This window comes from Pristiophorus japonicus, chromosome 13 (assembly GCF_044704955.1).
Source record: "Pristiophorus japonicus isolate sPriJap1 chromosome 13, sPriJap1.hap1, whole genome shotgun sequence".
Classification (NCBI taxonomy): Eukaryota; Metazoa; Chordata; class Chondrichthyes; family Pristiophoridae; genus Pristiophorus; species Pristiophorus japonicus.
Genome location: NC_091989.1, coordinates 154,571,835 through 154,587,692, shown reverse-complemented (window position 1 = coordinate 154,587,692; position 15,858 = coordinate 154,571,835). Strand labels below are relative to the sequence as shown.

Genomic DNA, 15,858 nt, shown 5'->3' with positions numbered 1-15,858 from the left:
CATTCATCCAAAAATATATAAATTTAGAAAATGTCTATCAATAAAATTTTGAAAAATAGCATGAAAGAACTTGCATTTATATAATGGCTTTCATGTCCTCAGGATGTCCCTAAGCACTTCACAGCTAATTACTTGGGAAGTGCAGTCACGGCTATCATGCTGGCAAATGGGGCAGCCAATTTGTGCAAAGAAAGGTCCCACAAACAGCAACGTGATGAATGGCTGACCAATTAAACTGTTGCGTTTTGACGAAGGGTCACAGACCTGAAACACTAACTCTGTTTCTCTCCACGGATGCTGCTTGACCTGCTGAGATTTCCAGCATTCTCCATTTTTATTTCAGAATCCAGCAGCCGCAGTATTTTGCTTTTCAATTAATCTATGTTTGATGGTATTGGTTAAGGGATAAATGTTAGCCAGGAGACCAGGGAAAGTCCCTGACTCTTCTATGAATAGTGCCATGGTATCTTTACATGCACCTAAACTAGGCTTGTCGAGTCTCCAGGATTACCCTGGAGTCTCCAGGAATTAAAGATTCATCTCCAGGACACTGCTGCAAGCAACCCGGGAGACAAATAATAGGTGCATTTAAAAAAATGTGAAGTTTTTCTTTCATTTTCTTTGAATGCCTTTGTTTATTATTTATAACACATATTGGAAATGGGAATAAAAGCTGTTTGACTAACAGTTAAGAATCATCCAATCGGATAACAAAGAGCTATTTGCTTTTCAATTGGTGGGGAGGGCAGGTGGTCATGTGATGCAACCTCCTGGAATACGTCCAACCAGAGTTGGCAACCCTAACCTAAACAGGCAGACAAGAATTTGGTTTAATGTCTCATTTGAAAGACGACACTTATGACCGTATAGCACTGAAGTATCAGCCTAACTTTTGTGGTCAAGTCATGCAGTGGGGTTAAAAATACGACCAATTGATTCAGGCAAAAATGCTACCTCTGACCCAAGCTAACACTTAGACATGAAGATTGAAAAAATTACTAAGATCAGTGATAAGAACAATATCGGAAATAAACTAGAGGAAATGCTAGTGGCAAGTTTTGGGGGGGAAAACACTTTCAGCAATTTCCCTTCCTTTTTCCATATATGGCTAACTTGTAATAGCGTTTGATTAACATATTGGCGCTAGTAACATTTATCTGCTTAACCTTTACTGCTGCAGTGTTCCCAAACACCAGTACAGTAATGTAGAGGTCTTTACAGTATTTTTTTGTAGGGAGGGGAGAAAGACCGCACATTGTCATGAAAAATATGACCTCAAAGTACCTTCATTAGATTGCATTGGTCGTTTCTGACACTGAAAAATACCAACTCTGTCGTGTGCCACTTAGACGCACATATTTTAATTACGTTAAAATCTAACTTCAGGGACCGCAACCGTAGAAGTTTAAAAACAAATATTGACCTCACTCTTTCTTTAGAGCAAATTATCCCTTGCGAGCACATTTTGCACAAAAATTCGCTACTTTTCCAAACCTTCCTCTGCCAGATCACATATAAAAAGAAAGCAGGCCAATCTGTTCACGACAGGCAACACAAGAGTTCACATACAATCCACAAAAATCCGATTTGCAGAATGGTGTTGCATTTTACATTCTCCCCACCCCCTCCAGCCACCACCTTATGTTCTAGCACTGGCCCTGATAAATACTGAGCATTTAAAACAATACTGGTAGCTCACAATGCTTTCACCTTTAATTGTGAACAAAGGATTGACCTCCGATCACACGCTCTGTTTAACACATTTTTTTTGCGAGGAAACTGTCAGAAAAGCTGAAGAGGCGATGTTAAAAAAGATCCCTGTGGGACAATGCAACAAAAGATGGTGTAGTCCATATGAATTATTGAGATAGATTTCTTTTATGTTGAAAAGCTGCTGAATAAATATTTCCCCTGTTTCTGTATGACACAGTGCTGTATAACTAAATTCATTCAGTTTTTGTTGGCAATACTAGTGAAGAATTATGTGATGATTGGTTGAGTGAGATGGCGTGTTCAATGGTACACCCCAGTCACAGTTTCTCTATCTGGGCTCACTGCCAGAGACCGTCTGCAGTCTCTCATCCTCATTTGCAATGCAATGCTTACTTTGCACTGTAATCTCCCAATTTGCAATCTGATATGCTTGCATTGCATTGTTTTGTGTGCACTTGTGCTGGTGCAATGCTCAGGTTTTTGAAATGAGATGCTGGCTTGAATGAGATTCGGGTGGTGTTGATCTCTGGCACTACAGTTTTTTTTACGCGCTCGTCTTTTTCTCTCTTTTCTCTTCCCCTCTGATGGTGTGGAGTTTGCAGGAAGGTGGGATCGAGTCAGATTGTCTGGATGGAGAAACAAGGAGGGGCACTAGCTCAGGGTAAGCAACATCTTACACAGAAACGGAGTTAACCCTTTATATCTGGAAGTTCTTTATAATCTGCACCGGTGAACATGTTTTACAACACAAATTATATATAAAAGTGATATTCACTAAAATGCGATTTTTAGATTTATTGGGACTAAGTCAAGATTTTTTTTGTAATATTTAAACTGGAAAGAAACAATTTCCCTCGTTTATTTCGCGTGCGACTAAAATGAGGACTGACTACTGTGATTTATTGTATCTTTTAATGTTTACTTACTACTCGTAAACTTATTCCTTGTGCATTCCTTGTTTAACATTGTGCTAACTGTTTAATGTTTAATAACTTATTGTTTAAATATTTAGATCTTATCCACATTTCATGTAATTATTTAACAATTTCAAACAGTAAGAATTGTCTTCCAAAAGCTGTTTATACAAATCACTTAATTAAATATATCACTGATTCCCAGTTTGTAACTGATACATCCACTGAGGAGTATGTATACTTTATAGGCTTTACTTCACCTGTAATTTGAGTGCTGAGAACTTGCTTTCATGTTTTTTTAAATTCCGTTTCATTAGACGCAAGTGAAATCAGTATTAAAAAAAACACCGTGTTGGTTACAGGAACTGGACCGTTAGAACAAATGAATCAGAAAATCAGTGGGGTGCGGGAGGCGGGAGGGGCGTGTTATCGTGACTAATCTGCTTTTGCTTTCCTTGAAGCCTTGGTTTCTTGCTGAGGTATGGTTCTATGGGCACCAGTAGTAGCATTCTAGTACTTTGCCCTTATTCATGTGTGAACTGTGACTAAGATTAGTGGCAAGCTATTTAACCACATGGGGCATCACAGCAGAACCGAATGCTATCCTCACCCCACTTCCAGACAGGTATACTTCAAGAGTCAACAGGAACGTTGGCTGATTTTCTTCTCCTTCAACGCAGGGAGATTGAGGCTAATTGTAGCCATCCTAGCTGCAATCAGCTAACTCAGCACAGACCAATTCTAGGATTCCTTTTTGGTATGGCTCAAGTACTCACTGGGTAAACTCACTAGCCATGAAGTGATCCTTGGAAAAATAGTCCACTGTCCCTACATCAGGGAAGAGGACAATTAGTTATGATTCATGTTTCTGACTGTTCTGTGATCCCTCCTGGAAGCTGCACACGTGGATGGAATCATAACCCAGCTTTAGAAAGGGAAAATTAGGAGAGACAAGGAGATATGACAACAACTTGATTTATACAGCGCCTTAGCAAAGTCTTACATGAATGGTATCTACCACATTCTATTACTAAAAAATAACACACATAAATCAAGTTGCGAAAGACAAGACTTCACATATGGAAGAAAATTCTCCCTAACTGTATTGCAAGCGTTGATCTCTGCTTCTCTGAGCATGCAGGGTGAAAAATGCAATTTTTCCAGCTAAAAGACCTCCTTCCCCCTCTGCCCTGACCTCACCCTCGCACACACCTATGAGCCGATACACCATGCTTTCCTGCTGGTGCTGTGACCAGGATTTGACTGCACTCACTGGTGTTTGGTATGTTTCAGCCACTGCTGGAACTCTGTACCATGATCACAGCCATGTAAAAATAAGTGCCTTACTCATTATTACACCCAATTGCTTATTAAGCTTTTAGACACAGTCAACACAACTTGTAGTTTATTCAGAAATACAAGAATGCAGTTATATTAACTCATACTGTTGCTGATAACAAGATCTGATTTTTAGTCCTACATTCTCACATAATGCAGTTACATACAAAAGACACTGCAATCATCAGCACTATATCTTACGATATTACAGCTTAATCAAAAAGTTTATCACAATCAAGTGATCGCATTGGTAAATGTAATATTAATACATGATGAAAACCTCATCTTAGAATAAATGTAGATTAGGGTTTAGATAAAGTCTTATTTATTAATTCTTCTCCCCCACAAAAACTTTAGTCTGGATTTTAACTCTCTAGTAGAGGCTCTACCACCCCACTATCTCTCTTGACCTCTTCATTACCTCTGTCCCATCAGATTGCTTGTTTGACATGCAGTCTTTGAGAAACTGTAGTTTCCTCCAGCTAAGCATTGGGAAGACCAAAGCCTTTCTCTTCGGCTTACGACACAAATTGCATACACTCACACTGACTCCACTGCCCCTCTCAGGACACTGTGTCAGAATAAATCAGACGGTTTGCAATTCCAATTTGACCCTGAGCTGAGTTTCCCTATATCCCTCCCATCACAAAGATCGCCTATTTCCATCTCTGCAACATCATCTGGCTCCACCCCACCTCAGCACATCTGCTGCCGAAAGCCTCATCCATACTTTTATCCCAGACCTGACTATTCCAATGTACTCCTCATCAGCCACCCAACCTCCACCCTCTGTAAACTTTAGCTCACCTAAAACGTTGTTTCTCATGATCTATCCTGCACCAAGTCTTGCTCACCCATCACCCTTGTTCTCACTGATGTACTTAGGTTCCTTGTCTCCTGGTGTCTCAAATTTTAAATTTTCATTCTTGTGTTTAAATCCCTCCATAGCATCACTCTTCCCTGTCTGTAACCCCCCCATCCCCCACAAACTCTCTGGCCTCTCGTGGATTCCTCCATTTTGTTTCAACATTGTTGGCTGTGCCTTGAGCTATCTAGGCCTTATGCTCTGGAATTCCCCCAAACACCTTGATCTCCCTTTAAGACCCTCTTTAATCCCACTTCTTTGACTAACATTTTGTTCACCACTCAGTGGCTGTGAAGTGTTTTGGGACTTGAGATTGTGAAAGGCGCGATATAAATTCAAATTACTTCTTTCTTAAAAACCTATCCAGCATTATGGACCTAACAGGCAAAGTGTTGGACTATATTTCTGAGTTCAAACACTGGTCTTAGCAAAGAAATAAACACAGCTGCACCAAAAAGGCCATTTGCAAAACATTGCTTGATACATATACAAAAGGTCACTGGAATTGATCTTTCTAAAATTCATGAATATTTCACTCTTTAAATAAGTTGGCTTTTTCAGACTGTGCACAAATTATTGGGTTTATTTATTTATTAAGCTAAAGTCAGCAACTTACCACAAAGTAAGTCAGGCTGATAGGACAAGAGGACGAATTTAAATGAGTAAAACGCAATTTAAGATGTTCAGAATGCGGTTAGGTGCGGTAGAGCAGCAATGGAGGAACACGCTGCAGGGAGCTGAATAGGTTATTTCCATCCTTGACTGTTCTTATGATGAAACCTTTACTGAAGTGCAGACAAAGAATGTCAAACATATTGAAAAATTCACTACATTTAAGTCTTTAGTACATGTTCAGAATTTATACCCAATTTAAACCCAAGTTGTGCGGTAGATTTGAGGCAAAATGGGAAAACAGTTGTAGGAATGGAGGTCCCCAGTACACACCGACCTTTCATTGAGTACCCTGAAGAGTCAGCTTCACGGCAGGCATGTCTAAAGCTTCTCACATAAGGGATTAGTACTGGGAACGGCAGCATAGTGGTTATATTACTAGACTAGTAAGCCAGTAGCCTTGGATTAATGATTCCGGAGACACGAGTTCAAATCCCGCCTGGGGAATTTAAATTCAATTAATTAAATTAATTATTAAATAAATCTGAAATAAAAAGCTGTTATGTCTGTAATGCACTTATGAATGACTCCACGAGGCAATGTGTTGTACTCAAACTGTAGTGACCTTGGTCCTTTATTCGTAACTCCAGAGTGAGGCACAAGCATGGTGGGCAGCCTTTTATACTGGACCCTGCACACCTATGCAGGTGACCATCAGGTCTCCCATCACAGTGCCCTCTGGTGGACAGCCTCTGCCACAGGGGCAAGAAACTCTGGTCTCCACCAGTTGCACCCTCTAGTGGTGCCAGTATAGTATATACACAATGTAAATCTTATTGATAGTACATCAGGTAACAAGTCTCCATCTTATGCAACTATACAGTGACTACACAGAGAGTATATCTATGGTCTGCATGTATAACATCACTCTCCCCCAAGTCCTGTGTGCCGATTACCTTTGCACTATGTGCTCTGGCTTAGCTCTCCCCAGACTTGTGCCAATAGCCCTTGCACCTTGGATGTGCTTTGGTTTGGCTCCCTCCCTGTTAACCCCCAAGTCCTTTTGCCGCAATGTTGGGTAGTGGTTACCAGTTTGGATGGTTCGATGATGCAGTGGAGGTTCCAGTGGGTTATGGGTATGATCCATGTGTGTGTCCACGGCTACACACATCCATTTCCCCGGCCCCAAAGCAAGATCATGCAGCTGGCCCGTTACATTAACATACAGGATCAGACACAGTGCAAGTACAAAGAAAGGAAGTTACAGTTTGTATCGTGACAACTTGGTTCAGTGACTTACCTTCGTTATGTTTTGCGGTCGTGTGCCAGGATTGGGTAGATTGCATTCATGGTCCAGTCATGGTAGGTACTGAGGTAGCAGTACAGGGATGCGAGGACAGAGGTTCCAGAGCAACCGGACGGGGTCCTAGTCGTCTGATAGCGGCGCTGCGTCCCCTGCTAGCGGCGTGGGCTTGGTTCACTCACCTAACCAGGACTCGGGGCCTTTGCCGTTGCCTCAGAGCCACAGATGTGTGTGGCCTCGCTGTCCTCCTTTGAGGGCTGCAGAACCTTCTGCCTGCTCTCTAACGGTGTTGGGAACCTGGCTGTTTCAGGTCCCGTTTGGGGAACTCGTTGGTTCTGACCTTTCGCTCCCGGACATGGCCGAGGTAGCGACTGGGTCTGGGGGCTGCGCCATCTCCACCCGGGTGGTGGGCAACGGCGGCCGACTGTGTGTATTGGCGCCGTTTTCATTTCCAGGTCCGTGGTGAATAATGCCATCAGGTGCCTGCAGCGTGGGATAGACCTGGGGCAGGGTATCAGGATCAGTGCCTTCACCCTCCTGAGGTCGCTGGCCTATAATTTGTGGGGACACCTGGGGCAGGGCATCAGGATCAGTGCCTTTACCCTCCTGAATTTGCTCGCTTGCTACTTTTGGGGACACTCTATTCCTGACATCTCACAACAACATTATGTTCTTTACATTAGGAATAGTACTGACATCTCGCAACAACATTTTGTTCACAATCTTAAATCGGTTCGTTACATGCATACAATGTCTCTTTACGTTCAGTTGGTTGCAGGTCTCCTTTAAGAGAACCCTGCTGGCTTTACCCCAATCGAATCCTTTGTTAGAAACCACGTGTTGGTCCCTCAGCGTTGCACCTTGTGATATGGCCGCGGCCATCTTTTTTTAGCCACGCTGCACCTCGCTGCAGCAGGGACACCATCTTGCCTCTGTCCTCGAGGTCGACTGCTCGATCCTTCTCTCCCGCGATTCTGCCACAAAAGCTGTAAGAGTGCCTGTGAATTTGATCTTCCTCCCCAGTGATCTTCGCCATTGGAGCTGGGAAGGTACTTTAGGTTGTTCGGGTCGGATCATTGCCACGCAGTCGTGATGGACAGTCTGTGCCTCAGGTGCTGCGCTGGTCTGTTCTCTGATGCCTGGCCCAAGCGAAGGTGAGGTTTTGCTCTGCCTCTGAGCACAGGGGACATCGATTGCTGGAGTGAAGAGGTCTTCCCATTTCCACTGGATCTTCCCCATCCACCTTCTTCTGAGTAACGTTGGACCATCAGCTGCAACAATCCACAGATTGTGCACCACGCCATTATGGATTACACTTCCGCACTACCAAGGACTGGGATCAGCTCCTTGCTGTAGGTGCGCAACTTTTCCTGTACTGAAACCAGCTCCGGTCGTTTTTCGTTCCATAGCCTCTCAAAGGCATCCTGGTTCATCACTGACTGGCTGGCTCGCTCCCGTGTCCACTTCCATGAAGACTGGAATGCCGTTTATCTCGACTTCCATCTTCACTGGAGTACAATCGGTGGTGCAGGTATACACTCCATACACTTCTTCTTGGGGCTGAGCTGCCACTCTGGCCAAATCATCATACTCCCCGCTGGATTCAAAGTCATCTACCGACTCCTCTGCCACACGGTGAGTCGTATTTCTTTTACACATACAGGCTTCGTGTTACAGGCTTTGCATACGTACTCAGCAAACTGACACTGGTGAGTGCTATGGTTTCCTCCGCAACGCCAGCATGATGCTACTCGATTAGCACCCCTCGGCGGACTCTGAGTTCTGGAACCCTGAGGTCTATGCTCTCTGCCCTGGGCAGAGCCACGTTCTACTGTCTTGCCTGTGATAGGCATCATTCTGTGTACAGTACTTGTCGGGTTTGAGTCCACAGGATGAATAATTTGCTTGGTGCTGCAGGTCGAGGTCATGAACGCCTGACTGATGCTGATGGCCTTCTGCAGGTTGACTGTGGTGTCGGCACATAATAGCTTGTGAAGGAGGCCCTCGTGGCCAATTCCCATAACGAAGATGTCTCGCAATGCTTCGTCGAGGTGCGTGCCGAAATCACACTGTGCCGCAAGTCTCCTGAGGTCGGCAGCATATTTTGCAAGCTCCTGGCCCTGAGGTCTGCGGTGAGTGTAGAATCTTTGCCTGGCTGTGAGGATGTTCTGTTTTGGTTTTAGTTGGTCACGAGTTAATTCAGTCAGCTCATCGTATGTCGTGGGTGCCAGCAAGTCTTTGATGAGGTGGTAGACCTCAAGCTCACAACTGGTCAGCAGTATAGCCTTGCGCTTCGCCGCCAATGTGTCCGTCTCCCCTGCCAGGTCATTTGCCATGAAATATTGCTCAAGCCTTTCTGTGAAGACATCCAAATCATCACTCTTTGCGAAGTCTTTTAGTGTGCCAAAGGTAGCCATAATCGCGTCAAAGTCTGTATTCTCGTCGCCAGTTGTTATGTCTGTAATACACTTATGAATGACTCCACGAGGCAATGTGTTGTACTCAAACTGTAGTGACCTTGATCCTTTATTCGTAACTCCAGAGTGAGGCACAAGCATGGTGGGCAACCTTTTATACTGGGCCCTACAGACCTATGCAGGTGACTCTTGTTATGTTCCTAACACAGATGAGACTGCACACAGGGAGGTTAAAGTAACAGTGACCTCAGTCTTTATTAAGACACTTCAGAGTGAGGAACAGGCCTTTGGGTCCGGCTTATATACAGTGCTCCCAAGGGATGCTGGGATCCCTATGGACTTCAGGGGATGAACTCCCTGGTGGCGGAACATGTGAGTGCACGCTTTATAGATACAGAACATCAGTACCCCACCAAAGTCAAAGTGAAAACTATTTACAAGGTGAGGCGGTTGGGAGTCTTTCTTTCCCTGGTGGACCGCCTCGGTACAAATGTCTGTTCTGGTGTGTTGGCTGTGCCCTCGCTGGGCTGGCATGTTGTTGGCCCTGCAGGGCTGCTGGGTGACCCTGGCCTTGCTGGGCTGTTGGGCGTGATGGGTTCGATTTCCTGGTCAGGGATGGTGTCGTTGATCCTTTGGGTGTGTGTTGTGGGCTCGAAAAAGGTGGTGTCTGCTGTGGGTTGTTCAGGGCAGTCTGTGAACCGCAGCCTTGTTTGGTCCAGGTGCTTTCTGCAAATTTGTCCATTGTCTAGTTTGACTACAAACACCCTATTCCTTTCTTTAGCTATCACTGTGCCCACGATCCACTTGGGACCATGTCCATAGTTTAGCACATACACAGGGTCATTCAGATCAATTTCCCGTGACACAGTGGCGCGACCATCGTTTACATTTTGTTGTTGCCGCCTGCTCTCTACCTGATCATGCAGGTTGGGGTGAACCAGCGAGAGTCTGGTTTTAAGTGTCCTTTTCATGAGTAGCTCAGCCAGGGGCATCCCTGTGAGCGAGTGGGATCTCGTGCGGTAGCTGAGCAGTACTCAGGACAGGCAGGTTTGGAGTGAGCCTTCTGTGACTCGTTTAAGGCTCTGTTTGATTGTTTGTACTGCCCGCTCTGCCTGCCCATTGGAGGCTGGTTTAAACGGGGCCGAGGTGACATGTTTGATCCCATTGCGGGTCATGAATTCTTTAAATTCGGCACTGGTGAAACATGGCCTGTTGTCACTGACCAGTATGTCAGGCAGGCCGTGGATGGCAAACGTGGCCCTCAGGCTTTCAATGGTGGCGGTGGCGGTGCTTCCCGACATTATTTCACATTCAGTCTATTTTGAAAAAGCATCCACCACCACCACGAACATTTTCCGAGAAACGGGTCCGCATAGTCGACATGGATCCTCGACCATGGTCTGGAGGGCCAGGACCAAAAACTTAATGGTTCCTCTCTGGGCGCGTTGCTCAACTGAGCACACAAGCTGCATTGCCGTACACAGGACTCTAAGTCAGAGTCCATACCGGGCCACCACACATGGGATCTGGCTATCGTTTTCATCATTACTATACCCGGGTGTGTGCTGTTGAGATCTGAGATGAACGTCTCCCTGCCCTTTTTTGGTAACACTACGCGGTTACCCCACAACAGGCTGTCTGCCTGAATGGACAGCGCGTCCTTTCGCCGCTGGAACGGCTTGATTAGCTCTTGCATTTCAACGGGGATGCTGGCCCAGCTCCCATGCAGTACACAATTTTTTACTTGGGACAGCAGAGGATCTTGGCTGGTCCAAGTCCTAATCTAGCGGGCCGTGACAGGTGATTTATCATTTTCAAACGCTTCCATGACCATCAACAAGTCTGCGGGCTGCGCCACCATCAACAAGTTTGCAGGCTGCGCCATTTCCACCCCCGCGGTGGGCAATGGTAACCGACTGAGAGCATCCGCACAGTTCTCGGTGCCTGGCCTGTGGCGGATGGTATAGTTATACTCTGATAGCGCGAGTGCCCACCTTTGTATGCGGGCTGAGGCATTAGCATTTATCCCCTTGTTTTCAGCGAACAATGATATGAGGGGCTTGTGATTGGTTTCCAGCTCAAATTTGAGGCCAAACAGGTACTGATGCATTTTCTTTACCCCGAACACACACACACAAATGCCTCTTTCCCAATAATGGTGTAGGCCCTCTCGGCCTTAGACAAGCTCCTGGAGGCATAGGCGACAGGTTGCAATTTCCCTGCAACGTTAGCTTGTTGTAATACACACCTGACTCCGTACGATGACGCATCACATGCTAGCACAAGTCTTTTTCACGGGTTATACAATACAAGCAGCTTGTTGGAGCATAAAATGTTTCTGGCTTTCTCAAAAGCAAATACTTGTTTTTTTCCCCATATCCAGTTCTCACCTTTACGCAATAACACATGTAGGGGCTCTAAGAGGATGCTTAACCCCGGTAGGAAGTTACCAAAATAGTTGAGGAGTCCCAGGAACAACCGCAGCTCCGTGACGTTCTATGGCCTGGGCGCGTTCCTGATAGCTTCTGTCTTGGCGTCTGTGGGCCGAATGCCGTCCGCCGCGATCTTTCTCCCCAAAAACTCCACTTCTGTTGCCATGAAGACGCATTTCGACCTCTTCAGCCGCAGCCCTACGCGATCCAGTCGCTGGAGGACATCCTGCAGGTTTTGTAGGTGCTCGACGGTGTCCTGACCCGTGACCAATATGTCGTCCTGAAAAATCACCGTGCGTGGTACCGACTTGAGTAGGCTCTCCATGTTTCTCTGGAAGATCACTGCAGCCGACCGAATTCCAAACGGGCATCTGTTGTAGATGAACAGTCCCTTGTGCGTGTTGATGCAGGTGAGCCTCTTCGAAGACTCCTCCAGCTCCTGCGTCATGTAGGCCGAAGTCAGGTGGAGCTTGGTGAATGTCTTGCCTCCTGCCAGCGTTGCAAATAGATCGTCTGCCTTAGGTAGCGGGTATTGGTCCTGCAGCGAGAAACGATTAATAGTTACTTTATAAACGCCGCAGATCCTGACCGTGCCATCACTTTTGAGTACTGGAACAATCGGGCTGGCCCACTTGCTGAGTTCCACTGGGGAGATGATGCCCTCGCGTTGCAGCCTGTCCAGCGCGATTTCCATTCTCTCCCTCATCATGTGAGGTACCGCTCGTGCCTTGTGGTGAATGGGTTGTGTCTCTGGGACCAAGTGGATCCTCACCTTCGCCCTGGAAAAGTTTCCAATGCCTGGCTCAAAAAGGGAAGGAAATTTGTTAAGGTCCTGAGTACATGAGGCCTCATCGACATGTGATAGCACTCGGATGCCATCCCAGTTCCAGCGGATTTTGCCCAGCCAGCAGTGTGGGGCCATCGCCCGGGACAATCCAGAGTGGCAGTACGTGCACTGTGCCCTCGTAGGTGACCTTGACCATGGCGCTGCCCAGGACAGTGATAAGCTCTTTGGTGTACGTTCTCAGTTTCGTATGGATTGGGTTCAGGGCTGGTCTGAGTGCCTTGTTGCACCACAGTCTCTCAAACATCTTTTTACTCATGCTGGATTGGCTAGCGCCAGTGTCCAGTTCCATGGCTACGGGTAAGCCATTCAATTTTACATTTCGCATTTTAGGTGGACATTTCGTCGAAAATGTGTGCACCCCATGTACTTCATCATCTGCCTCCTCTCTCTGAGGCTCGAAATTGCTTTGATCCACCATGGACCGATCTTCCTCTGCCACGTGATTAGCAGGTTTTGCAGAGCTTGCAGCTCATCTGCAAGCTCGTTGGAGGTGCCCCATTGTTCCACAGCTCTTGCAAACATACCCTTTGAAGCAACATGAATAGGCTGAATGGAAGCCTCCACAACGCCAACAAGGTGTGAATTGCCTTGCATTCATCCTTTGTTGCGGACTCTGAGTCATCTGGGTCACCTGTGGTCTGCTGGCAGTTGCAGACTCCTGGTTTCTGCCCTGTACTTTTCTGCTCGCAAACACAGTTCCAGTTAATTTATGAACATTGCTAGCACTTGTGTGCTGAGAGATTTGTTTGGTGTTATCACTGGTTGACATAAACGCCTGTGCTATCGCCATGGCCTTACTGAGGGCCGGTGTCTCTACAGTCAAAAGTTTTCGTAGGATGGTCTCGTGGCCAATGCCCAGTACAAAAAAGCCTCTGAGCATTTGCTCACATTGTCCTGCAAGTCGCCTTAGAATTATGAACAGGAGTAGGCCATCTAGCCCCTCGAGCCTGCTCCGCCATTCAACAAGATCATGGCTGATCTGGCCGTGGACTCAGCTCCACTTACCCGCCCGCTCCCCGTAACCCTTAATTCCATTATTGGTTAAAAATCTATCGATCTGTGACTTGAAAACATTCAATGAGCCAGCCTCAACTGCTTCCTTGGGCAGAGAATTCCACAGATTCACAACCCTCTGGGAGAAGAAATTCTTTCTCAACTCGGTTTTAAATTGGCTCCCCCATATTTTGAGACTGTGCCCCCTAGTTCTAGTCTCCCCGACCAGTGGAAACAACCTCTCTGCCTCCATCTTGACTATCCCTTTCATTATTTTAAATGTTTCTATAAGATCCCCCTTCATCCTTCTGAACTCTAACGAGTAAAGACCCAGTCTACTCAATCTATCATCATAAGGTAACCCCCTCATCTCCGGAATCGGCCTAGTGAATCGTCTCTGTACCCCCTCCAAAGCTAGTATATTCTTCCTTAAGTAAGGTGATCAAAACTGCACGCAGTACTCCAGGTGCAGCCTCACCAATACCCTATACAGTTGCAGAAGGACCTCCCTGCTTTTGTACTCCATCCCTCTCGCAATGAAGGCCAACATTCCATTCACCTTCCTGATTACCTGCTGCACCTGCAAACTAACCTTTTGGGATTCATGCACAAGGACCCCCAGGTCCCTCTGCACCGCAGCATGTTGTAATTTCTCCCCATTCAAATAATATTGCCTTTTTCTTTTTTTTTCCCCAAGGTGGATGACCTCACACTTTCCGACATTGTATTCCATCTGCCAAACCTTAGCCCATTCGCTTAACCTATCTAAATCTCTTTGCAGCCTTTCTGTGTCCTCTACACAACCCGCTTTCCCACTAATCTTTGTGTCATCTGCAAATTTTGTTACACTACACTCTGTCCCCTCTTCCAGGTTATCTATGTATATTGTAAACAGTTGTGGTCCCAGCACCAATCCCTGTGGCACACCACTAACCACCAATTTCCAACCCGAAAAGGACCCATTTATCCCAACTCTCTGCTTTCTGTTAGCCAGCCAATTCTCTATCCATGCTAATACATTTCCTCTGACTCCGCATACCTCTATCTTCTGCAGTAACCTTTTGTGTGGCACCTTATCGAATGCCTTTTGAAAATCTAAATACACCACATCCATCGGTACACCTCTATCCACCATGCTCGTTATATCCTCAAAGAATTCCAGTAAATTAGTTAAACATGATTTCCCCTTCATGAATCCATGCTGCGTCTGCTTGATTGCACTATTCCTATCTAGATGTCCCGCTATTTCTTCCTTAATGATAGTTTCAAGCATTTTCCCCACTACAGATGTTAAACTAACCAGCCTATAGTTACCTGCCTTTTGTCTGCTTCCTTCTCCATCCAGCTCGTTGGCTACAAAGTACTGGTCTAGCCATTCGACATAGGCTTCCCAGTCCTCACCCTCCGAGAACTTCTCCAGGATGCGCACAGTTTGCTGCATCTTTGCGTTGGATTCGTATACTCATCGCCAGTTGTTGTGTTCCTAATACAGATGAGACTGTACACAGGGAGGTTAAAGTAACAGTGACCTCAGTCTTTATTAAGACACTCCAGTGAGGAACAGGCTTTAGGGGCCGGCTTATATACAGTGCTCCCAAGGGAAAACCCGGTCTCCACCAGTTGCACCCGCTAGTGGTGCCAGCATAGTTTATACACAGTGTAAACCTTATCGATAGTACATCAGGTAACAAGTTTCCATCTTGTGCAACTATACAGTGACTACACAGAGAGTATATCTATGGTCTTCATATATAAGAAAAGCTAGTTTCATTAACAGTGACCATGTAATTACCAGATTGTTGTAAAAACCCATCTAGTTCACTGATGTCCTTTTGGGAAGGAAATCTGCCACCCATACTCGGTCTGGCCTATATATGACACCAGACCCACAACAAATGTGGTTGATTCTTAACTGCCCTTAAATGGCCTAATAAGCTACTCAATTCAAACCATTACGACAAACCACATGGAGTGCTGTGGTTTAAGAAGATCGCTCATCACCACCTTCTCAACTAGAGATGGGCAATAAATGCTGGCTCGTGAATAAATTTAAAATAAATAAGCAGTTGGTGATGAGTAAACCTGGTACAGGACGTTTGACTTGGACATCTAGAGCTAGAGCATTGAAGTTGCTGGTAAGTCACAAGCTGTCCTTTCAACATGCTGAAAGCAGATGTCTGTTGTACTGGTGAGAAAACTCAGACTTAGAATCATAAAATCATAGAAATTTACAGCACAGAAGAAGGCCAGTTTGGCCCATTGTGTTCCTGCCGGCGGACAAAGAGTTATCCAGTCTAATCCCACTTTCCAGCTCTTGGTCCGTAGCCCTGTAAGTTATAGCACTTCAGGTGCACATCCAAGGTCATTTTAAATGTGGTGAAGGTTTCTGCCTCTACCACCCTTTCAGGCAGAGAGTTCCAGACC

General features: G+C 45.8%; 1 protein-coding gene across 2 annotated transcripts in view; it reads left to right on the top strand.

Moving 5' to 3' along the window:
- The window catches only part of dbndd1 (dysbindin domain containing 1), a 66,971-nt gene that overhangs the window by 19,454 nt on the left and 31,659 nt on the right, over positions 1-15,858 (top strand). For both annotated transcript variants that reach the window (XM_070898167.1, XM_070898168.1), the window contains exon 2: positions 2,316-2,374. In XM_070898167.1, the coding sequence (XP_070754268.1) occupies positions 2,316-2,374 (59 nt within the window). The remainder of the gene's footprint in view (positions 1-2,315; positions 2,375-15,858) is intronic.